We start from the raw sequence: 25,735 nt of genomic DNA, 5'->3' as shown, positions 1-25,735 counted from the left end.
AAGAGTCTGGACAATTTTTATCTTTATTCGGTTTTAATATGGGAACTAAGCAGTCAGTCTTCCATTGACCTGGAATCAGATTTTCCTTCCACAAACTATTAATGATAAATAGAAATTTTAATAGGTTTTGTTTATTTAATTTTTTTAACATTTTGTAAGAGATAAAATCCAAGCCGCAAGCGGTGTCCTTTCGTGATTTGATCGCTGATATAAGCTCAGTAAATGTAAACATGCTTAACAGATAAGAATTTGCATTACTTGCTGTATGATTAGTGAAATCTAATGGTGGCGATTCTGCATGGTCTGGAGTGTATTTCGTAAGAAAATCATGAACCCAAAGCGGACAAGAATCGTTCTGCGAAAACTTGCAATTATTACTTTTATTAAATTTACGTAAAGTATTCCAAATATGAGATATGGGAGTAACTCTATTTAAATTAGAACAAAATTCTTTCCAACTCTCAATTTTTTCTGTATTAATAACACGCTTTTTCAGGGCTTGTAATTTTTTAAAATGTACATAATTTTCAGGAGTAGGGTCATTTTTGAATTGCACGTAAGCTTCTTTCGAGTTTTGTACAGCACATACGGGACTATTCCCACCTCTCGTTCCCACCGCTGCAACTCCTGTGTAGCCAGGATCTACAGCTTGACCGCCAACAAAAACCCAACCAGTGAAGGTCAAGTCAGCGTCAAATAGTTCGTGACATCCAAAGTGGCCAAAAAGTTGACAATATAACCTTATTCCAATGAGGGCTATCGTTTGAGCGCTCACCAGTTAGCGCCACTGTAGAGTAAGGTCCTGTCACTTGCTAGTACCGAAGACAGTGGCGCCGACTGGTGAGCGCTAAAGTGGTACGAGGACTATCGCATTTGCACTCATCAAGATGGCGTCACTGTAGAGTAAGGTCCTGTCAATCGCCAGGGGTGCCCACTGTTAAGTATAAAAACGATAGCCCTCATTGTAACAAAAGACGTGTTGCAGCCTTTTTAGCTACTTTAGGTGTCACGAACTATTTGACGCTGACTATAGCTGGAGCTGGCACTGACCTTGGGCATGATGGCTTCGGTCCTGACGTCCATATACGCCGGGGTTTCCTGCTCGTCTGCCGCCTGTTGTAACGCCTGAGCCACGTGCGGCAGGAAGGCTCCGAGCCACACTACACTAGTCACATCCACTGGACTGAGCTGGACGCATAGCTTTGGAGCTGACACTGACCTTGGCCATACGGGACTATTCCCACCTCTCGTTCCCACCGCTGCAACTCCTGTGTAGCCAGGATCTACAGCTTGACCGTCAATAAAAACCCAACCAGTGAAGGTCAAGTCAGCGTCAAATAGTTCGTGACATCCAAAGTGGCCAAAAAGTTGACAATACAACCTTATTCCAATTGTAACAAAAGACGTGTTGCAGCCTTTTTAGCTACTTTAGGTGTCACGCTCAATCAACTATTTGACGTTGACTATAGTTCTGAAACATAGCCCTCTCCATAGCACGCTGTGCAACTTTGAGCTTCTGTATAAGGCCCATAGTGAGAGGCCACGTTTCCGAGCCATAAGTTAACACTGGTAACACACATTGGTTGTACACTCTAGTCTTCAGGCATTGAGGTATTTTGGACGAAAAAATGTTGCGTAGTTTCCCGAACAGAAATGAGGAGATCCGTAAACGAACCAAAGTCGCTGACATAGCCCGACGGATTAGCAAGCTGAAGTGGCAATGGGCAGGGCACANGTGATCTAAACTTTAAATTAAGTCATAATTTAACTTAATATTACAACTTATGCGTGTTGTCCATTGACTCTGCACGTCACACGATCGATGACATGCGTCATAACTGCTAAAACATTGGTTAAAATTAATAGTTTTGATTTGATTTGCGATAAGTAGCTCGCTTTGCCAGTTAGTGCATAATGTTTAGTGTGTCAGATTTTACGGTAATTTTCTTAGTTTATACGATTTACGCATAAAAAACCACTCACTATCAGCATGAAGTATGAACTGCTCGTGTATAGGGTCGACGTCATCAGCCGAGCAAGGAAATTGGCCGCGCGCAGGCGCCGACCGCTGCAGCGCTGCCAAGATGGCGGCCAGGTCGGCGCGGGTGCCCGCCGTGTCTGCAAACACATACGACACTTAATACCATCAGATAATAGGGGTACTTGACACCATCCTACTAATATTATAAATGCGAAAGTTAAGATGTTTGTTACTCTTTCCCGCAAAAATTACTGAACGGATTTTGTTGAAACTTTATTATTGTTTGTAACCCAGATTAACATATATGACGCTATAAAATTTATGCCGATCTGTGACACTGACTTTACGCGGGTGAAGCCGCGGTCAAAAGCTAGTTAAGAAATAATTCGAAAATATACTTATTAGGGGGCGTAGTGTGAGTTTACGTCAAACGCATTCGATGTCGACTGCGTAAAAAAGTGATATTAAATGTATGACGGATTGTACAACGCCCCTAGCGGAAACTTTCAAGAACCAAAATTTTCAAATATTTTTTAAAGCGCTCGCTAGTGACGTCGTTTGATGTCAACTCACACTAAGCCCTCAAATCGTTAGAGACACTAACAATTCAATTTGTATCTAGCCCAAAAAATTTAGTTAGTTTCTGCGTTCAGTAAATTGCGTTCGCGAAAACGAAATGGTCATAGTTATCTATGTCACACATATCAGGCCGTGCCCATTCCACACTCCCCTGTTAAAGCCCGGTCTGTGAGCACGTAGAATTTTGTCTTGCGTAACGTAGAGTTTTGCGCGTAATTATATTGCTGTCGCGACTGTGCGACGGGCACCCTGATTGTGGGCAACATTATTACGCGCGAGCGATAAGGATGGGTAGCTTGGGGTCATTAGACAAAATTGTATGTGCTTGCAGACCAGACTATAGGGGCCCCCCTTGAAAAATAACCCTAGATACGCCAATAGTATTCGCGTACTTACTAGCTCTCGGCGATTCGCGAACGTTCGTGAGCGTTGCGCGTGCGGTGCATACGTGTAGTTCCTTGGGCCGGTCGCGCTGCTGCGAGATATGCTCGGGGCCGGCTTCTAGCACTATCTATAAAAAAACAAATTTTATGTTAGTTTCTAATTACGAATTCTGGAATTACTGAGTCAGTCAGTGCCTGAGGAATGGGAGCGGCACGGGAGGGGTAACATTAAACATTATGACGTGACAAAGCATACGAATCTGATGGAGATCTGAAGTCTCGCTGACACCGTCTCAAAAACACCCTCCCATGACTCCCATACCTCAGGCACTGAGTGAGCTAGGCGCTAGATGTATAATATAAGAGCATATCTATTATTTTCGACTTTCTGTCTGTTTGCTCTGGCTAATTTCAGATACAGCTGAACCGATGACGAAAGAACTTTCACTGGCATATAGCTGTCTTTATTGTATGNGCGTACCGGAAAACGCAGCGTGGGACGTCCACCTACAAGGTGGACCGACGACATAGTAAAGGTAGCAGGGAAGCGCTGGACGCAGGCCGCTACCAATCGATCAACATGGAAAGCATTGGGGGAGGCCTATGTTCAGCAGTGGACGTCCTATGGCTGAAATGATGATGATGATGATGATGACTGACCTTGGGCATGATGGCTTCGGTCCTGACGTCCATATACGCAGGGGTTTCCTGCTCGTCTGCCGCCTGTTGTAACGCCTGAGCCACATGCGGCAGGAAGGCTCCGAGCCACACTACACTTGTACTTAGCTGGACGTATAGCTTTGGAGCTAGCACTGACCTTGGACATACGGGACTATTCCCACCTCTCGTTCCCACCGCTGCAACTCCTGTGTAGCCAGGATCTACAGCTTGACCGCCAACAAAAACCCAACCAGTGAAGGTCAAGTCAGCGTCAAATAGTTCGTGACATCCAAAGTGGCCAAAAAGTTGACAATATAACCTTATTCCAATGAGGGCTATCGTTTGAGCGCTCACCAGTTAGCGCCACTGTAGAGTAAGGTCCTGTCACTTGCTAGTACCGAAGACAGTGGCGCCGACTGGTGAGCGCTAAAGTGGTACGAGGACTATCGCATTTGCACTCATCAAGATGGCGTCACTGTAGAGTAAGGTCCTGTCAATCGCCAGGGGTGCCCACTGTTAAGTATAAAAACGATAGCCCTCATTGTAACAAAAGACGTGTTGCAGCCTTTTTAGCTACTTTAGGTGTCACGAACTATTTGACGCTGACTATAGCTGGAGCTGGCACTGACCTTGGGCATGATGGCTTCGGTCCTGACGTCCATATACGCCGGGGTTTCCTGCTCGTCTGCCGCCTGTTGTAACGCCTGAGCCACGTGCGGCAGGAAGGCTCCGAGCCACACTACACTAGTCACATCCACTGGACTGAGCTGGACGCATAGCTTTGGAGCTGACACTGACCTTGGCCATACGGGACTATTCCCACCTCTCGTTCCCACCGCTGCAACTCCTGTGTAGCCAGGATCTACAGCTTGACCGTCAATAAAAACCCAACCAGTGAAGGTCAAGTCAGCGTCAAATAGTTCGTGACATCCAAAGTGGCCAAAAAGTTGACAATACAACCTTATTCCAATTGTAACAAAAGACGTGTTGCAGCCTTTTTAGCTACTTTAGGTGTCACGCTCAATCAACTATTTGACGTTGACTATAGTTCTGAAACATAGCCCTCTCCATAGCACGCTGTGCAACTTTGAGCTTCTGTATAAGGCCCATAGTGAGAGGCCACGTTTCCGAGCCATAAGTTAACACTGGTAACACACATTGGTTGTACACTCTAGTCTTCAGGCATTGAGGTATTTTGGACGAAAAAATGTTGCGTAGTTTCCCGAACAGAAATGAGGAGATCCGTAAACGAACCAAAGTCGCTGACATAGCCCGACGGATTAGCAAGCTGAAGTGGCAATGGGCAGGGCACATAGTACGCAGAACTGACGGCCGATGGGGCAGATAGGTTCTGGAATGGAGGCCGCGTACCGGAAAACGCAGCGTGGGACGTCCACCTACAAGGTGGACCGACGACATCGTAAAGGTAGCAGGGAAGCGCTGGACGCAGGCCGCTACCAATCGATCAACATGGAAAGCATTGGGGGAGGCCTATGTTCAGCAGTGGACGTCCTATGGCTGAAATGATGATGATGATGATGATGACTGACCTTGGGCATGATGGCTTCGGTCCTGACGTCCATATACGCAGGGGTTTCCTGCTCGTCTGCCGCCTGTTGTAACGCCTGAGCCACATGCGGCAGGAAGGCTCCGAGCCACACTACACTTGTACTTAGCTGGACGTATAGCTTTGGAGCTAGCACTGACCTTGGACATACGGGACTATTCCCACCTCTCGTTCCCACCGCTGCAACTCCTGTGTAGCCAGGATCTACAGCTTGACCGCCAACAAAAACCCAACCAGTGAAGGTCAAGTCAGCGTCAAATAGTTCGTGACATCCAAAGTGGCCAAAAAGTTGACAATATAACCTTATTCCAATGAGGGCTATCGTTTGAGCGCTCACCAGTTAGCGCCACTGTAGAGTAAGGTCCTGTCACTTGCTAGTAGCGAAGACAGTGGCGCCAACTTGTGAGCGCTAAAGTGGTAGGAGGACTATCGTATTTGCACTCATCAAGATGGCGCCACTGTAGAGTAAGGTCCTGTCAATCGCCAGGGGTGCCAACTGTTAAGTATAAAAACGATAGCCCTCATTGTAACAAAAGACGTGTTGCAGCCTTTTTAGCTACTTTAGGTGTCACGAACTATTTGACGCTGACTATAGTTCTGGAGCTGGCACTGACCTTGGGCATGATGGCTTCGGTCCTGACGTCCATATACGCCGGGGTTTCCTGCTCGTCTGCCGCCTGTTGTAATGCCTGAGCCACGTGCGGCAGGAAGGCTCCGAGCCAGACCACGCTGGCTACGTCCACGGATATGCGGACTGGACTTAGCTGGACGTATAGCTTTGGAGCTGGCACTAGAAAAGTCAAAAGAAACATTTGTTACAGTAAAAGTAGTACTAGTATACTTGTACGTTAAGAAAATATGCCCATAAAAGTTAAACCTAATTATGTAGTACTAAGCTAAGCCAACTTGAAACTTTAGGGACTAGATGGTGCGACTATAATAGCCGGAACATTACAGAAATATTGTATAGTTTGGTTGGTAATCCTTGAAATGTTTCCGGTCTTTGGCTTGCCACAAATGCAGACAAATATTGCCCGTCTGGAGTAGCTAAGTGTCAACGACCAAACATCTATGGAAATTTAAAACCGGGCTATTATTCCCCAAAAGCAATATTCTTTTGATAGGGAAGCGCAACAAAGTTTATTTCCCCTAATTCGTAGCACGTGAGGTGATTCGCCTGGTATAGTTTGCTATGAAAAACTTCCAGTTCTCTTTGATGTGTAGTCCTTAAATCGCTTCTTACTACACCCGCGGAAAGGGTAGGGGTTGGTTAGAAAATGTATTTGACTCTACCGTCACCACATGTCGCTCTGATAAACATTAATCTTTTAAACTGCGATCTACAACCCGCCTACCAAGCGTGGAGATTATGGTAATACCCTTCACTTAAGTGGAGGAGGCTCATAGTCCAGCAGAGGACTGTAAGGCCCAGAACAGACGGTGAAACGCAACTGCAACGAAACTGCAACTGCTAGTTACTTTTGAGTTGCATCTAAGTTTCTGCCATAGCGTCCGTTGAGAGACCACACATCGATGGCTCCTACGTATACTGGCGTAAGTGAAAAAAGTAAATTTTACAGGAGAGCCATTTTAGTGGCCAGAACCATATTTTTGGGTCATATCTTCTGACCTACTAAAACGAATTTAATGAAATTTCACATTTAGCCTTAACATGTAATGCTTTTGCTACTGCTGTTATCAATTTTTATAATTTTCTTATATATTTTGAGATTTTACGCATTGCCCTTTTACGTCGGCATATTACTATAATTTCATGTATATTGTTCAACGTAAAGAGACTTAAATGACAACGTAAATATAATATTTTAAGCGATTACTCTCTTTATTTATGCATGTAATTATTTTAATTGTTATCATGTGCTATATCAATAATAAATCAGTTAGAAAAAGTCGTTTAATGTACCGTTTTACGTTTTAACGCAAATACGCCCATATACTGTGCTCGAGATTTAGTTAGGTCTTTTAACATAATGTGTCATATTTTTAAAAAATATAAATAACTTGAAAAAATCGAATTGCCTAAGGCGGGAATTGAACCCACGATGCCTTAGGCAGTTCGATTTTTTCAAGTTATTTATAATTTTCAAATTAGTTTGAGATGCGACTCTTAACGCTAAAAATTAAATAACTATATAATGTGTCATAATTTATAAATAAAACAATTTGCTAAATATTTTCATGGCTTTATTTAAGATTTGGATTATAAAAAATATATGTTTATGTAAGCAACTACTCGTATAGATTGACGAATCGTATGATTGGGCTTTATACGTGGCGTAGTTTTCCACATACGCCTATTTGCCTAAAATTTTATTTTGTATCTAATGGAAAAAAATTTTTTTTTCTTACTGATGTTATAGATTAGAGCAAAGTGAAATCATTGCTTAAATAATTGGAAAAAGGCGTAAGCGGCAGTTTCCCCCTTATAGGAGCCATCGACATGACGCGACCAGTTTGAAACTTTCAGTTTCAGTTTCATTCATCAGAATCATCACAAAGTTGCAGTCTCGTTGCAGTTGCGTTTCACCGTCTGTTCTGGGCCTAACGGGCTGTTGTTGATGATGATGATATTACAAATTATGTTAACACACTTACAAGGGAAGCAGACATCGCCAGGATAGTAGAAGAACGTCAGCTCCGCGTGTAGTAGTCCCGCGTCGCCCGGCAAAGTAGCTTTCTCGGCGCTCACTAGTGGTCGCGGCGCTTCCCGGGACTTGGACCCGGTCGAAACCTATAACGAAAACTATTTGTGACTTTTGACACTCGTGCATTGAAACTTATGATAAAAACGATTTGTGAGTTTTCACACTAGCGATTTTAAACTCATGCATGGAGGAAACGGCACATTGAAAGTAAAATTGTTGAGCAAGTTATTCGGGCCTAAGTACTGGATAAAAAACTTTCGACTTTGGATCATAGCTTTCAGCAATCACTCCAATATCAAATCGTTGTTTATACGCACTATTCCATAGATTCTTTGTGACAAATATGACGTAAATTTTTCGCCAACTAGATTCTAAAAATCTTATTGTACAGTCAATTTTATTGAAAACTGATGGGATTTATAGGGTAGTTTCAACTATTTCGCGAAATCTTCGAGATTTTCGAGAAAAATTGCCATGTCTGAGGGTTGAATAAAAAGATCTAAATTAACGTCAACATTACGTTAATATTCATAACTTTTAAGTAACACATCCACACTAAAGATTACCTTATAAACAGTGAAGTCGTCTATCCTAAGTACGAGGCATGTGGTCATGAGCTTCCCCAGCTGTTGCAGAATCCTGGTCCTGGTTGGCGATGCTGCAATAAGACGTTAACATGTTATACAGGACGTTTCAGAATGATACAAAAGAGGAGGTTCTTTATTTATTTATTTATTTTTTATTTAAAACTTATATGCACATAGATTGTCTTTATTTTTATGTCCGCGGATTGTTCAGTAAATTATGTAGGGCACATGATGAAAAGCTATTATCACCTCCTCTTCCCCATATTGAAATTAGCGATACTATAGTGATCGACGCGCAGTCTGGTATTTTTCAGCGAGTCGTACGTTTTGAGAGCTGAAGTGACAACGCACTTAAATCCTGGCCTACGGTCTTGGATCAAGCCCTAACAACAACAGAACCGTATACACCACTACATTTTTATCACCGAAAAAAAAAATTCTGGGTAATGAGTTATTGATACTAATCCTATTTATGCCAAAAAAAAGTTAAATAAAGTTACTCAAAATTTCATCCCAAAATTGGTAATTTATGGACACACGCGTCGCTAGCACTATTTACGTAAGCTAATGTAACACTTATTACAACTCAAAATTACTTGAAATGTTGCATTAAATGGTCTAAGTTAGCTAAGTAAGTAATAATAACACTGGAAGCGTGGTCGAGGCGTGAGCGAGACAGACAGATCGGGGCAATGTGGGAGCGCGTACGACTACTCTAGCGAGCAGTGGAGTGCCCCAGCTGAGACGCGTAAAATACAGACTAAAGAAAAAATTTACTTTATGAAAAAAAAAGTTTTTTTTTAACTTTAAATTTTTCACACATTTCTAGTTTCTCATAGTCGGCCGTTTGGTGTAGTGGTTCGAAACGGACTACTATTCCGGAGGTAGCGGGTTCGATTCCCGCACAGTACAAACATTAGTGTGTATGAACATATTTGTTTGTATTGGACTGGGTGTTTTCTATGTATAATAAGTATGTATTTACAAAAAAAAAGTATTTAAGTATGTTTATATCCGTTGTCTAGTACCCATAGTACAAGCTTTGCTTAGTTTGGGACTAGAAGCGCAGTGTAAAATGTCTAAGGATATTTATTTCTACATAACCTGTTAATTTTTTTTCGGTTTTTTTCGCTTTCGCTCCCAATCGATCCCGGGATCTTTGGGTCCGCGACAGGTGGTTTTACCACTAGCCCAGACATTTCTTCAAGTTCTTATAGGATCACGTACCTTGTGAGGAGATGTTAGTGGACGGAGCAGTAGAGCTTTGCTGGCTGGCGGTTTGACTCGGCCTGTGGTTGATCCCGTTCGACAGAGGTTCTTCTGACTTCTCAGCTTGACTCGCCTGTGGTCAAAGACATTAATTAGAAATGGGACTATTTCCACATCGAGTTCCCACCGCCGCAGCTCCTGTGTAGCCAGGATCTACAGCTTGACCGCCAATAAAAATCCAACCAGTGATGGTCAAGTTTGTTCCGGGAGAAAGTAGTCATTAGAATATAAATTACGATCATAAGGCCCGTTTCCACCAAAGCAGGGAGGAGCAGATACGAGAGGAGTTTGGATAACCAATCAGATTTTGGAACCTTAGCTGGGCAAAGAGGTGATGTGGATATAACCAGAATCTGATTGGTTAATCAAAAAATTTCTCCTCTTGTCTTTCCTCCTCTTCACTTTGGTGAAAACCGTACCTAAACATCAAACTAGTAATTTAGAAGCACAAACTGTGTAAAAAGTCAATAAATGTTTTCATATCAAAAATTCACGATTATGATACTGTTGCATTCGAATTCTTACCTTATTACTAGGAGTGAGCGGTCTAGGATCCAACGCGTCGAGCAGCGTCGTGCAGAACGAAGACAGGGCTTGCGACAGCCACTGACTGTGTGGTGTTGCTGCTTCCCTAAAATAAATAATACACAAAATTAAATACACTCGCGAGCAAAAGTATGGAATCAACTTTTGAGTAGTCTTTGTAGCTAAACGACTATGAAGATTAAATTATAAATGGTACCAGTTTAAAGGTTACTTTACAAACTTTAACTTGATACCATAGATGCATAGATAGTCATTGAGTTCTTCAGATCGTTGGGAACAAAACTCAAGAGGGTGATTCCATACTTTTGCTCGTAAGTATAGATAGAAATAAAGTGTAAATAAATAGATAAGAATATGATTAGTCATTGCATTTCTGTGAGTGCATATGTTTGTGTAGTTGTGACAGTTTAAATTACCGCTTTTTGGCAATCGGTCTGAGGCGCAAGTCCGTCGCGCATCATTCACACTACACCTCTTGTATTGGTGGCAGCGTGACGTGTTTAATTCTTAGTATTTTGTTTTTGTGTAAAATTTTTCTACACAATCATTTTTGCGAATTTTTAAAAATGTTTTGTCTAACTCTACTTTTGGCGATCGATCACTCACACAAATTCAAAGCTCAAGCCTTGCGAACTGTATAATATTTGTGCCTACTAGTTGGCAACATAAATAAGCTAGTGGCAAGATCTTACTCTAAGCTACATCTATCCCAATATGATAATGTCACCAGTTGGCGCCACTGTTTTGCCTACTAAAGCCCGGTCGCCGAGCACGTAGAATTTCGTCCAATGACCCCAAGCTACCCATCTTAATCGCTCGCGCGTAATTATGTTGCCGCGACTGTGAGTGTGCGAGCGCGACAGCGACATAATTACGCGCGAGCGATAAGGATGGGTAGCTTGGGGTCATTGGACGAAATTCTACGTGCTCGGCGACCGGACTATAGCAAGTGATAGGACCTTATTCTACAATGAAAGCGATTGTGGCGCCAGTCGCGCCTCACACTTACCGGTAGCCGCGCCAATGGCGTCGGTCGTCCGCCGCCTTGTGGTAGGGGAATAGATCCGCCTGCATGCTCACAAGCGTCACTTGTAAGGCACCTCCGTTCGCTAGCGATGGCTTTTCTGAACGCCCCACTGAAAATATAAACAATAGTAGTTATCGAAGCTGTTGTATAAGAAGTAGTATTATTTTAAAACGCAATCGCGTATAATAATACATGAGAAGTATGGTCGGTAATAGTTTTGGTAGACGTACCGTACATAAATACTTTTTGACTACTACTACAATCTTTACTGAACATTTGTGCGAGTATGTAGAAGATATTTATACGTATTTCCATAATACTTCCTAAATGAATACTAGAGGGTGTTTTTGTGTCGTCAAACGTTAGCAAGACTTCAGACTTGTATACTGTCACGTCATAACATCAGCCCTTCCGTGCCGCTTCCATATCCCAGGCACTGACACAGTTATGCCAAGTCCTGTAGTACAATATTACTTACAGCCAGGGTCATCACACAAGTGCAGGTCGATCCGCGGCGCGAGCAGATGGTACGAAGTCTCACGCACGTCGTGTTTGGCGAACATTCGCGCGAGTATGTCACGGTCGCCACTCGGCGGTCGGCTTTGGATTTGCTCCCGGGGCTCTTCGATCTGAAAAGTGGAGATTAATGGATTTAAAACATAGTTTGGGGAGACCTGCTGTTCGCATATAAAAAATAATAAAGAAAAATAAAATAAAATATATTATCCACTTTTTACGCCTACTACAACATCCACAGAAAGAGTGGGGTCCTATTTTACTCTGCTAGAACCAAACGGTACAGGACATGTACCCTGAAAAGAACCTTTCTACTAAGAGCAGTTTCGCACTGGTATTCGAATCTGTACAAAATACGGTGCGAAGAACTATTTGTGTTAGTTTACGTTACGCACGATATCCAATAATCAGACACCTCTAGTTAATTTCTAAATCCGTATTTTTGACGGATATGTTTGCAGACGAAGATTTCCTGAGTGCCTTAGCGTGCGTGGCAACGGCTTTCCTGACCGTCTCAGTGTGGCGTGCAACTGTCCATCCGTCAATGGCATAGGCCGGATCGCCAGACGGAGCCAACCACAGTCATTATCTACATACCTTCCTGAGAGCCTTGGCGCGAGTAGCAGCGGCTGTGGCTCTTCTAACAGGCTCAGGCAGAGCCGGCCGTTTGTTAGCGATCAGCTAGCGGCTACAGCTGGATCGCAAGCCGGAGCCAAGTACAGTTATCACCTACATATCTTCCTTGAGAGCCTGGCCACGTGTGGCAGCGGCTGTGGCTCTCCTGATCGGCTCAGCCAGCGTTGGCCGTTTGTTAGCGCCCACGCTAGCGGCTCCGGCCGGATCGCCAGTCGGAGCCAACTACAGTCACATCATCTACATACCTTCCTGAGAGCCTTGGCACGCGTAGCAGCGGCTGTCGCTCTTCTAACAGGCTCAGCCAGCGCCGCTGACGTTCAGAAGTCGTCCCATTGAACAACAGTTCTAAATCCGTATTCACAAGGGCCATTTTCGATAGAACGATTACTCGATAGGATCGCAACTCAGTGTTTTGTTGTCGTTGAAGTTTTGTAACGTGAATAAGGCTACAGTGCGGAACGCAGCCGTCAGTTAGCGCCCACGCTAGCGGCTCCGGCCGGACTACCAGCCGGAGCCAAACACAGACATCGCCTACCGACCACAGTCATCTCATACATACCAGAGTAATTGCAAATGAGTAGGTCATCTTCATAGAAACGCCCGAGCGCGGATTGTATGTGAGCGCGTCAATACGTATGTGGCGCGCACGCACACACTGACCAAATTTAGCGTTGATTAGCGGTGAGTTGCCCCGAATTTTGTCAGTGTGTACGTGCGCACCGCATACGTATTGGCGCGCTCACATACAAACCGCGCTCGGTGCGTTTCTATGAAGATGACCTACTCATTTGTATTTACTCTGTACATACCTTCCTTAGAGCCTTGGCTCGCGTGGCAGCGGCTGTGGCTCTTCTAACAGGCTCAGCCAAGGCCGCGGCGCAAGCTAATGCGGCGCGTAGCTGTCCGTCCGTTAGCGCCCACGCTAGTTATCATCATCTATAGTCTGGTCTGTGAGCACGTAGAATTTTGTCCAATGACCCCAAGCTACCCATCCTTATCGCTCGCGCGTAATTATATTGCTGTCGCGACTGTGCGACGGGCGCTCACAGTGAATGTGCGAGCGCGACAGCAACATAATTACGCGCGAGCGATAAAGCTGGGTAGCTTGGGGTCATTGGACAAAATTCTACGTGCTCACAGACCGGGCTTTACATACCTTCCTGAGAGCCTTAGCGCGTGTAGCAGCGGCGGTGGCTCTCCTGACAGGCTCAGCCAGCGCCGCGGCGCAAGCTAGTGCGGCGCGCAACTGTCCGTCTGTTAACGCCCACGCTAAACGCCACGCTAACAAACACAGACATCGCCTACCGACCACAGTCATCTCATACATACCAGAGTAATTACAAATGAGTAGGTCATCTTCATAGAAACGCCCGAGCGCGGTTTGTATGTGACCGCATCAATACGTATGCGGCGCGCACGCACACACTGACAAAATTTAGCGTTGATTAGCGGTGAGTTGCCCCGAATTTTGTATTTACTCTATACATACCTTCCTGAGAGCCTTGGCGCGCGTGGCAGCGGCTGTGGCTCTTCTAACAGGCTCAGCCAAGGCTGCGGCGCAAGCTAATGCGGCGCGTAGCTGGCCGTCTGTCAGCGCCCACGCTAGCACGCAAACACAGACATCGCCTACCGACCACAGTCATCTCATACATACCAGAGTAATAGACAGTTTGACACCATACCCCAATAATTCGAAACCACAACTGTTAAAAAGACTTCATTCTGGTCTTAAAAATCTAATTTATTTTAAATTACCTGTAAATTTCGATTTTTGTTCGAATTGTAATTGAAAAAAGTAGTTTAATTGGGTTGACAAAATAGTGACGTCACTTGCTTGTAGTGCCATACAAAATCTATGGGAGAGTTTCGTTTTGACAGTTTTAAAAAGTACGTCAATTGACTGTGGTGTCAACATGTCTATTACAAATGAGTAGGTCATTTTCATAGAAACGCCCGAGCGCGGTTTGTATGTGAGCGCGTCAATACGTATGCGGCGCGCACGCACACACTGAGCAAATTTAGCGTTGATTAGTGGTGAGTTGCCCCCAATTTTGTCAGAGTGTGCGTGCGCGCCGCATACGTATTGGCGCGCTCACATACAAACCGGGCTCGGTGCATTTCTATGAAGATGACCTACTCATTTGTATTTACTCTGTACATACCTTCCTTAGAGCCTTGGCTCGCGTGGCAGCGGCTGTGGCTCTTCTAACAGGCTCAGCCAAGGCCGCGGCGCAAGCTAATGCGGCGCGTAGCTGTCCGTCCGTTAGCGCCCAAGCTAGTTGTCATCATCTATAGTCTGGTCTGTGAGCACGTAGAATTTTGTCCAATAACCCCAAGCTACCCATCCTTATCGCTCGCGCGTAATTATATTGCTGTCGCGACTGTGCGACAGGCGCTCACAGTGAATGTGCGAGCGCGACAGCAACATAATTACGCGCGAGCGATAAAGATGGGTAGCTTGGGGTCATTGGACAAAATTCTACGTGCTCACAGACCGGGCTTTACATACCTTCCTGAGAGCCTTGGCGCGAGTAGCAGCGGCTGTGGCTCTTCTAACAGGCTCAGCCAAGGCCGCGGCGCAAGCTAATGCGGCGCGTAGCTGGCCATCTGTTAGCGCCCACGCTAGCGGCTCCGGACGGATTGCCAGCCGGGAGCCAATTACGGCGCAGTCTGGTGAGAATTAGATGAGTTGTTCGACGTTTGTTTGCTAAAAGTTAGGTAGTCTTAAAGCCTAGTAAGTTCCATCGTTTCAATCAAAAGACATCCACTACTGGACAAAAGCCTCCCCCAAGGAATCTCACATCGCTCAATCACACTAAGGAATGTAAGTAAATTGTAATAAATAGGTTAGCCTCCAAGACTTCAAAGGACACTCCACAGTTTAGGTACGTTCAGTTACTATACCTCTCGGGAGGCGGATACCGCTGTAGGATAATTAAATTCTTTGACTGTACATGATATACTCAGAACCCTACTATGGTTTTAATAGCTAAAGTAGCTTGTTATTTTGAATTCAGAATTTTACATTTTGGAAGTAGATCACAATAACTTTACGATTACACGTTAATGTAAATTGAGCTTTAAATATTTACCTGAAAGTCGTTTTTTGATGACGATGCGGCAGTGCGTGTTGCCTAGCAGCAGTCTCAGGGGCGGCAAGTTGGCCGCGGCTGCGCCGTGCGCCTTGGCTTCTATGCGCGCGCTCTGCCATTCTAGCTCCTATAGATATATGAATAAGATTGGTTATTGATTGATGTCTTTGTGATCTAGTAGATTTTAGCATTTTCAATTTCCACATAGGACTCTCAAATTAAATCTTCACACAAATTAAAATTAAAAATCATTTTAGAACAGCCAGGAACAAAATTGCTACTGGTTTGGTTAAGACATGCATGGACCCTATTTGGTCCAAAAACCAGTATGGAAATAGGGGCTTCAGGGATAATGTTTTGGTGCAATTTATAGGTGTAAAAGCGGTTTATAAAAGTCTAAATGCAGAAAATAAGTAACTTATCACTCTTTGTGATTTTTAATTGATCCATGTTATATGCCGGCTCTAACTGACACCATGGTTATATTACAATCCACACTAGAAAAAGACAATGTTCGCTGTTTTTCTAAACGAGGTAAACAGATTATATTAGCTAATACAGGAAAAACGAATGTAATTTAAGGATGACATCGCGAAAGGTAAACAATGGTAGGAAAACCTGAGTATTGTCCAAGTAAACCCTATCATCATTATCCAATTCGATTGGTGTAATCGCTTATCGCATATATCCTATAGTGAAATTGTTACAGCGGTGAGAACGACAAGTAGGAATAGTCCAGTTGTCCATAAGTTCACGCGCACCGTTAGCGAAAACAGGGGGGGTACTACTCCCCTGAAGCCAGTCGTCGCTTGCTCAAACGGAGCGAGCCACAGTCTAGGGCGGAGCCACGAAATAATGTCTAATGCCCGTTTCACCATCAATCCCTAATTTTTAAGTGAACCCTATGGTAACACTTAACAGGAATTTTGTTTGGAAGGGGTCACTTAAAATTAGGTATTGATGGTGAAAACGGGCATAAGCCGTCTAGCTCGGATAATAACTCACAGCTCCGTCCCAAAGACTTTGGGAGGACACTGTCAGGTTTTACTGAGTAGCAGTAGAGTGGACTGTCGTCTGCGGTGTTTCCGGACGGATACGACCTGCAAGCTTTCAAGAGGAGAGCGTATCTTTACCTTAAAGGCCGGCAACGCACCTGTAACGCCCCTGGGTCTGCGGGTGTCTATGGGCGACGGTAATCACTTACCATCAGGTGATCCGTCTGCTCGTTTGCCTCCTGTCACATAAAAAAAAAGCCCCTGCTCATCTGGCAGGGAGAGCCTCACATAACCGACTGGTTTCTATCCCAGTGGGTATGCAATGTCATGCATTTCCTGACGAAAAAAGTTACCTTAAATATAAGCAGTTGTCCAGTGTCGGGCGATTTGATCCTAGTCAGTCTTAGGTCTCCCTTCCGGCCCTCGGGCGTCCGGGACTCAACGGTCACTCTTGAGATCTGAAACGAGACTCAAGTTAAATTCACATTCATAAACATTTGCAGTGAAATGGCTATAGAGCACATCTATCTCAAAACAATGTCGAACTCGTTCTATGTTCTTTGATGAATATCAATGTGGGTCAAATTTCCAAACCGAAAATGAGTGGTAAGGTAATGTGGAAATAACGAAATTTGATTGGTTATTCAAACAAAACACATCTTCTCTCGTCTCTTTTTTTCATTTTCCTTTTGATGCAAACCGGGTCTTACTTTGCCCCAGGACAAACTTGGCCTTCACTGATTGGGTTATTGGCGGCCAAGCTGTAGATCCTGGCTAAATAGGACATGAAGTTATGTGATGCTGTGATCTCAGTTAGAAAAAGAATATAACATTTGAACATTTAATTATATGAATACACTGTACCTGAACACTACTGGTGAACGCATCACAATTGAAGTCTATTTGCACTTGATTCACAGCCACCGAGATTCCGTCTATGACCTGAAACATATTTTGATAAGTAAGAAAGTGCAATGCCCAAACGTAATTAGTAACAAGTAACAATGCAATGTACAATTTTTGCGACAAAGTGGTGCTTCCAAAGATAATTTTAAGAGGCAAGGCGGCGATTCTCGCTGCAATACAAGCGCTGCGAGTCAAGCAACGGAGACAAGAGACTCGAGACCGCCACCGTTACAAGACACTTGACTTCTAGGTCTCTTTCGTCTGTCTCGGTCTTGATGACGAACTGATGCTTAAGCATTGCTTAAAGTTAAGTGACTGTCACGGTCTCCTGTCTCTGTCGCAGTTAGAATCGTCACCTTTACATATATCTTGATGAATGAGCCTACCTTGTGTATGTAGCTGTATTTGCCCGGAGCGGGCATAGATCCCGTGGCGGTGGGGTTTACGACCCTCGGCTCCTGGCACACTTCTAGTGCTATGTGTACCTCGTCTAAATTCTAGAAAAAGAAGAGAGGAAAGATTAAATAAATTTACTTCATGATATTTGTATCTTATGTAAATTCCTTCCAGAGGAACTAAGAAAAGTGAGCATTTTCATGCCATGTCGATTTTATATTTCTTGGTCTGTTTTGTGTGATGAGCAAAAGAGTACGAGTATCTATCTGTCTTCTATATTTTATGTGAGTTTAAATCTTTTGCTAGAGTCCCCAGACGAAAAGTCATTGTCTGGTAATTACATAATACGAGTACAAGGATGCAACTCTTTATTTGGCCAAGACAATTGTTGTATTGTCCAGCGCATAAAAACTACTCATTTCATTAGTTCAATGTCTCTGTAAAATTTTGGAGAAGGACAAACATTATTTTCGTCGCAAAAACATTTAAACTAGTCTGCCAGAAAGTCTAGTAATAAATCGAATCTATGCCGACTGTCATTAAGTTGCATCTAAGGTGCTTAAATACTTGTTTAATATTGTAGTACATATTGTTAAAACGTAAACATTTACATGTCTATCTATTCGTAGATAACAAAGTACATGTGCACCTCCTTTGTTATTGCTTAAAACCAGTCTTTACCTATTTAAGATTAATCGCAGAGCTGTGTTGTATTAATGATTGAACGCTGCACTCAACATTCAAGGTTAAAAGCAAATTATTAGCCAAACAAATAGGATGGTAGTTTAGTAAGATCAAGGCCAGACATGCAAGCCGAACTCGGTGCCACAGTAAAAAATGCGCATAGTAAACTTATTCTAATAATGATAATAGTTTATTTGCATAAGACATGGTATAAAGGTGTTACATAAACATTGCATTGTGATAGTGAGCACATATTTTGCCAATATTTATAGCTAATTAATAATTTAACAGTTTTTGAATTGAACGTTACTACAATTGGAAGTATCTGTTTCTCTCACTTAACAGGAGCGCCATCAATAGAGAGTAGCTCCGCAGAGGTTTAAGTTTAATCGATAGAAAACATAAAGCGGACCAGACAGTGTCGTGGTTGGATTGAAGGAATGACAGTTAGTATCGGCGCAAATGGGCCACCGAACCACAGCCACCGGTGGCCAGCGACGGCGACTTAACACATTTTTTTACATATTTTGTATAGACGCGCCACACACGTGTATCCGGTGGCAGCCACTCGCTACAGTAGTGTCCGCATATTAAGTGTGTTAAGTCGCTGGCCACAGGTGGCTGTGGTCGGTGACCCATTTGCGCTGAGGCTTAGAGTGCGACAGGGCTATTTTTATATGAGGAGATTAAGAATGCCATTACCGAAGGAAGGAATGTAACTGATAGCTTGCCAACGACAATAACATTGTAAGTGTGTATGACCTTTGGAAATAAGTATCTTAGTTACTAATCTTATTAAGTGTGTCCAGAATTTAAGCTTATGTTGACTTTGAAATCGAATTAAATACGTGACACGTACAAAAGGCAATTATTGAAACACAACTCTTAACCATCTTGACACAAGTCTAGCAGATAAGACGTTGAATTTAAATGCGTTCGCGACTCGCTTGCACCTAAATTAAGATTCATTATCAAAGTATATTCACGTGTAACACTTCATGGTCTACCATAATACATGTTTTGGTTGGATGAATGAGGCACTTCTCATGTAATGTCGCTATATTACTGAGTACTCTTTCCTATACTGTGGTAAAGAGCATTCGACCGTGACTAGGACAAGACTTGCGTTCCAAACAGCTGCTAGGTTTTTAGGTGGCACACAACCTAGCCATGATAACATTGTTACATTCCTGGGGTATTGTCCAAGTTCCTATGATTTGCTCTATGTGCAAATAGTCGGTAATTTGTGTACTTTTCGTGATAAAGCACGATTATTTTCAGTTAAAACTGGATGTAAGATTGCTGTAAGAATCAACTAAGGCTGAAACCTTGAAAACAGATGTTTACATTGATATTACTAAGTTGTATGTTTAGGGCAAATAATGGGTATGATCCACAGATGATCTGTGGTATGATGAATACTGACCAGAAAGAGCTGTAGAAATATTTAGACGAATGTTAATCCAATCATAAGAAAAAATGGGTTGATAAGACTGTTTAAAGTACAGTATTTTTTATAATATACTTTAAAAATAGTATAGATACAATATTTAGTTACATAAGCAGTAATAATGCATTATTTTATTGCACTCATTATCACTCTCAGTATACCTATAGCAACTGTCTTATTGAGGATAATAAACACAATAAATAGAAGATAAGGACTTGTCAGTTTTTATGGCCAGTTCTGGGAAAAAAACTATAGACGATTGGCCTAACTATTGGTACTGTACATATTATTATAGTTGTGGACGAGTGTCGTGCGTCAATCACTAATCCGGAGTTATGTGTGACCAATTCCGACGGTTTCGTCAAACATCTTGTTACGACCTTTTTACTATCAAATTACTCCAATTTAGATTTTGAATGCTGTTAGTAGCCTTTTCTTAAAAAAACCTAGATGTGTGAGACAAAATAGATGAACCAAACTCATATCTTTCCTTGAAAGAAAAAATCATACAAAACAAACTGTGAACACTGAACACATAACAATGAAAAACAATTATGTACCTTATTTGTTTAAAGTTATTTATACCGTGATAAGATTATTTCAGTTCAATGAGCATGCAGGCCATTTTCAATGCTAAATATTGAACAAATCAATAGTCTACTAACATAAGCCCAAAAGCGTTGGACGAAGACAAAATTAGCAATTCATAAATATGTTAATCAAAATGTTCAACTGACAGAACTGTTTTAGATGAGAAAATTTTGTGAATATTCAGTTTTCATTACATTCGTGAACAAATATAAATATTCATACTGCTCTTAATGTCAAATCTGTATATAATTTAACTTTGTTTGCTTACTTAATTTTTGTTTTACAGGCAAGGGAGACAATTGATACTAGTCATTGTATGTAATGGTACATCCTAACATATTAAACACCTCACTACATTGGAAAATTAAAAGACTAAAACGAGTGAGTCTCTGTTTTAAAATAAGGATAAAAACTATTCTGTTTTTCCTTATGTATCATCCTATCAGTCTACTAAATTTCTTTTAAACTGGTTCAGCAAGTGCAAGTTAACAGATAAATAGACAAACTTGCATTATTTTGCTCTGCAAATCGAGACACAAAAGAGAATCAATTGGTACGAAGTCTTAAGTCACCGCTTAGGATTTGATGGGTTAATAAAGTGAAATAACATTCAGAAAATAAACAAAACTTACCAGCACTATAGGAACAGTCTTCAGTTTGGTCCACTGTATCCTGAACGTAGCCCGGTTGCACCGGGCCGAGGTGAGTCGCACCCATCCTGGCAGCTCGAGCAGGTCCGTCAGCAGGTCCTCATCAAGAGTCAAGTCGTGGAGCTCTCCGGAACCGCGTAGAGCGGACAGAGATATTTGTTCCGGATTTAGGTTTTTTGTAAACCTGTAAATTCAGGATTTAATGGTATAAAATTGGATTATTCGCAAGGATATTTTAAGGCTATTAACACAAATTCGGTGGTTGGAATTAAGCTCTTAATTAGCACTTTGAGCTACATAAAAACATTTAATAAATCATTGAATAAATCTTCATTTTTGTTGTACAGGCTCGGCTTTAAAGCGCCCTTTCTGATAACGTCGTAGGCAATCAGTACCTAATATAGGAGAGAGTATAAGTAATTCAGGCCATATCAAATGTTTATCAAATTATTTGCATGCCATTGATCACAATACATTGTATGAATCCAGCACAAAGAAAATACTAAGCACTGCGTCAAAGTTTAGGGATATTCAAGATAGTCAAACTAAGTTCTCGTAAATAAGAAAATACATAGTACTATCAGCACTAAATCCAATTAATTCAATTAGATAAAATTATACGAAAAGACATCGATAAGTAAAGTCATGGGCGTATTAAACATACCTTGATAAATGTTTCAGCAACTGGTTCTTTATTATAGTAACCATTTTAAACTGTTAATTTGTTGTCTAGCTATTTAATACGAGTAACTTTATAACAAAAATCATTATCGAAACACGAAATTCCCCGAGGTTTTTCTTTTTGTGAATGAAATCAGAACTGAACTCGAATGAATGAATGAATGACTGCTAAATGTCAAAACAACAATCGACCGCGTTCTGTCAGTGTCAGGCAGAAGGTCATCCGGTCAGAGATCCCTTAGTTTTAAGTTAAATTAATTTCAATCATTAGACCGTAATCAATACATTGGAGGTGAAGAATAATAATTTAGGCTTAATTTAATTATTTGGAGAATAGCTACTTCAAAGAAGATGTGGCACTTGTTTTTGTGCTGCGTAAAATGGATAACACTTCATGGAAACGGAACGCAAACTTAGCAACCAAAAGGCGCGTTATTTGTTTGCGTATCTCCATGTAGATTTATTGATTTTGTAATAAATGTTTACTACGATTTTACAATAACTTTTACACCGTTTTAGTTTATTATTTTGTGCTTAATAATTGAAACTTGATACTGGATTGCAACTGGCCGTGTACAATATCGGAGCCTGCAGGAGGTTTGCTAGAAATTAAAAGTAAATTTCAAGTTTGACAAACCAAGTCATTGTTGTGGAAATATTTTGAAACATTTCTACTGGTGTTTTATATCGTTTAATCAATTTATATTAATTTTCAGTCATCAATATTAATAATAAAACGTTTTATTACGATCGGCTGGTACATTGAGCCCTAAAATATACCCTGTTGACGTAGAGGTAACAAAATGCCAAGATAACGCAATAGATTAGTTAAAATGTATTTATTTATTTATGTAGTTAGTAAAACGTAAAATAATAATAGAAAAAATGAACTATAATGATAATTTAAATCAATATCACTATACTTTTGACCCATCTCTCGCCTAGCAATGATTACCATTACTATTTACTTACTTGTACAGCGTTTCATAAAGTTGATTGATTGCCACAAGGGTAAATGTAATGTAGTAACTACTTACCTCCCTGCCTAACTTATTCACACATTTTATCCGTTTAATCCGCGTACTTATTATCGCATAAACTTATCCAGGCAATAAGCACACCCCAAATACCATCGCAGTAAAGTTTATTTTAATTTTTTTAGCGGTACACAGTATTTGCACGCTTGACCGCACAATGTCACACAGAGACAGCAAGGTAGAGGGCAGTTACATCGACGCGGATTTCTCCTCCGGCGATTCTAACCGACCGAAAACCAAACAGCTGTACCAGGAGGAAAACAATAACGAAGTCAATGAGCTGTCCAAGGAATTGTCGGAGATGGGTTGTATTGTCGACGCGATGAAACGGCCCCCTAACATCTGCGTGGAGACATGCGTCTATGACTCGGAGACTGAGGAAGAAAAGAGCAAGTCTATCGAGGAAGAAGAGGATGGATATTCTGACGAGTTTGAGGAGGACAAAAGCGAGGAGGAAGAGGAGTCGATCAAAACGCAGCCCAAATCCGCCAGTGATATCAGCAAGAGCCAGACTGTTCCGTCTTCCATGAAATTGTCTAAAAGTCAGTCTTCTATGTCACATAGGCCTCCAGGCTCGGTTACAGGGCGATCTACGACTGATTATGGGTAAGTTGAAGTTAGAACATGACATGTTCAATGTTCAGTGTCTGAAGGGTAAAGTCCAAGGTGCGTCTGTTTTTCCTAATTTAAAATACCTCTCCGGAATAAGATCACGATCAGCAGGACAATTGTCTTTTTACGTTTAGTGTCATAGACGCCTCCTTTTAGCCTAGGCGACCACCCACTTTTAGTTGGCCGATAGTTGGGTCAGGCTGTTAATCAGTATGGAGATGTATGAAAGTGCGTACATTACACCGATTTGGTATCGGCCGATTCTTCATTCAAAATCGGGCCCAACTATCGGCCGACTAAAAGTCGGTGGTCTGCGCCTAGGCTTACTCTAGATCCCAACGGTAAAGATATAGAAACTGTTCAAGCTACTTATCTACCTACTTGACAAGACTAAAACATCTGTCTTCACTTCTTCAGGTCAATATCAGTCCCGCCAACACGCAGAATCAACATGTCTTTCACCAACGAAAGGTTGCGCGAGATCGAGAGGCACAACCACATCCTGCTGACCAAGATCCTCAGCGCGAGGAACAGCAGGAAGTCTTCCATCCCCCCACGGGAGCAGGCGGCGAGGAAGCCAGTACCTTCAGCTGCGGTGTCGAGAAAGAACCAGCAGCGGCAGATCGATCGCGACAACATGGTGAGGACTTGCAGCCAAAATATTGACCATTGAGTTGTGGTACAGTTAATGAAGTCTTCCATCCTCGTCGTAATCAAGTCTTCCATCCCCCCACGGGAGCAGGCGGCGAGGAAGCCAGTTCCTTCAGCTGCGGTGTCTAGAAAGAACCAGCATCGGCAGATCGACCGCGACAACATGGTGAGGACTTGCAAAACAAATGACGACAGTTATATCATACTATGTAGACTAAGTCTTCTATCCTCCCACGGGAGCAGGCAGCGAGGAAGCCAGTACCTTCAGCTGCGGTGTCGAGAAAGAACCAGCAGCGGCAGATCGATCGCCACAACATGGTGAGAACTTGCAAAACAAATGACGACAGTTATCATACTATGTAGACTAAGTCTTCCATCCCCCCATGGGAGCAGGCGACGAGAAAGCCAGTACCTTCAGCAGCGGTGTCGAGAAAGAACCAGCAGCGGCAGATCGTNGACACCGAGCCCACAGCGTGGTAGGGGTGGGGTTGCCCGCTCTTTTGTTTTTTAATACTACTACGCTGAATATTGTGTGCGGATTGGGTTGTCGTACAGGGGTACTACATGGTAAAATAAATCTCGGAGGCGAAAGCAGGATAATGGCCATCATCAGACATGCCAATGACACCAAAAAACAGATCAGGCTAATCCAACAAAGAACATAAAAATGTTTACCATCTATTTTTTGCTCACGATCTGACGCAAAAAACCCGAACGGAAAACAACGGGGAGTCGCAACAAAAAATTCCCTACAACCGCGAAAATGTCCGCCGCAATGTATTCCGCCCCACTAGTTATATTCTGATAAATGATTGCTGTGATAAACTGTTCGTGAAAAGCCTTTGTTTTTGCCTCCCGACTCCAGTTGTGGGAATATGCATGCGTTGTGCTGGTGACAATTTGATTTGTCGGTTCTTAGCTGATACATTAACATGTTTTTGCTACGCATCGAATGTACAGGGAGCACACCAAACTACTTTATTGACAAAGAACAACATTTTTACCCTGTAAGTACATTTAGGCTGGGTTGCACCATTACTTTAACTTTGACAGACGTTAAAAGTCCGTCAAACTCCATTCAAAACATTATAATGGTATACCGGTTAAGGTTATAGTCACGGTTAAAATAAGCTGGTGCAACTCAGCCTTAGAAGTTACCTATGGCAAAAACTTTTGCAACGAGTAAGTATTCGTATAACGCTCCTGTTTTTTTTTTGTGATAGATTATTGAGAAGAAAACTATCTTGTAACTTAGATATTTCTACGCTTCTACGCTTATAATATACATGCACACATCACAGCTAAGTTCATAGTCATAAAAATGCATTAAACTTCATACCCACTATTAGCCATGGCAGCTATTGTGATATGTAAGACTCCCCCTGCCAGAAGGGCAGATTCCCTGAAAATCTGACGGCTCCCTCAGTGAGTGATATGAGTTGGGGGAAAGAAGGATAGGAATTCAAACCTGCAAGTGATGTAAAGCCTACGTAAGCCCCAGAACAAATAAATGACGATATAAGGTATGCTACTGTAAGGTGTATCAACTAGAGCATAATGTTACTAAGGCTGG

At 42.4% G+C, this 25,735-nt stretch overlaps 2 protein-coding genes across 6 annotated transcripts; one reads left to right on the top strand and one right to left on the bottom strand.

Annotated features, from left to right (window-relative positions):
• Positions 1–1,050: 1,050 nt before the first annotated feature.
• LOC114363379 (UHRF1-binding protein 1-like) lies at positions 1,051–22,007 on the bottom strand (the record flags this gene model as incomplete). The annotated part of the gene is made up of 17 exons (XM_028319069.1): positions 21,846–22,007; positions 21,164–21,365; positions 17,797–17,907; positions 17,369–17,446; positions 16,858–16,962; positions 15,510–15,636; positions 14,927–15,087; positions 11,744–11,894; positions 11,248–11,374; positions 10,218–10,323; positions 9,651–9,765; positions 8,403–8,494; positions 7,787–7,922; positions 5,785–5,960; positions 2,957–3,071; positions 1,984–2,118; positions 1,051–1,178 (listed from the first exon to the last, which is right to left on the bottom strand). Coding segments are annotated over exons 1-17 (2,109 nt in total), but the record flags the coding sequence as incomplete, so codon positions are not given.
• Positions 20,214–24,270, top strand: LOC114363708 (uncharacterized). Of its 5 annotated transcripts, none has more exons than XM_028319531.1 (4): positions 20,214–20,361; positions 20,818–20,912; positions 23,025–23,505; positions 23,929–24,270. In XM_028319531.1, the coding sequence occupies exons 3-4, from the start codon at positions 23,057–23,059 to the stop codon at positions 24,182–24,184; spliced, it is 705 nt and encodes a 234-aa protein (XP_028175332.1). In that variant the 5' UTR covers positions 20,214–20,361; positions 20,818–20,912; positions 23,025–23,056; the 3' UTR covers positions 24,185–24,270. The 5 variants fall into 5 exon arrangements, with proteins under 5 accessions (XP_028175332.1, XP_028175340.1, XP_028175325.1 ...); XM_028319511.1 differs by lacking the exons at positions 20,214–20,361; positions 20,818–20,912 and adding exons at positions 22,141–22,477; positions 22,579–22,657 and having other exon boundaries at positions 23,929–24,268; XM_028319539.1 differs by lacking the exons at positions 20,214–20,361; positions 20,818–20,912 and adding an exon at positions 22,139–22,459 and having other exon boundaries at positions 23,929–24,269.
• The last annotated feature ends 1,465 nt before the right edge of the window (positions 24,271–25,735 follow it).

The sequence above is a fragment of the Ostrinia furnacalis genome, unplaced genomic scaffold (assembly GCF_004193835.3).
Source record: "Ostrinia furnacalis isolate ACB-3 unplaced genomic scaffold, ASM419383v2 OfSCF0398, whole genome shotgun sequence".
Lineage (NCBI taxonomy): Eukaryota > Metazoa > Arthropoda > Insecta > Lepidoptera > Crambidae > Ostrinia > Ostrinia furnacalis.
This window is presented reverse-complemented; position numbering and strand designations above follow the sequence as displayed.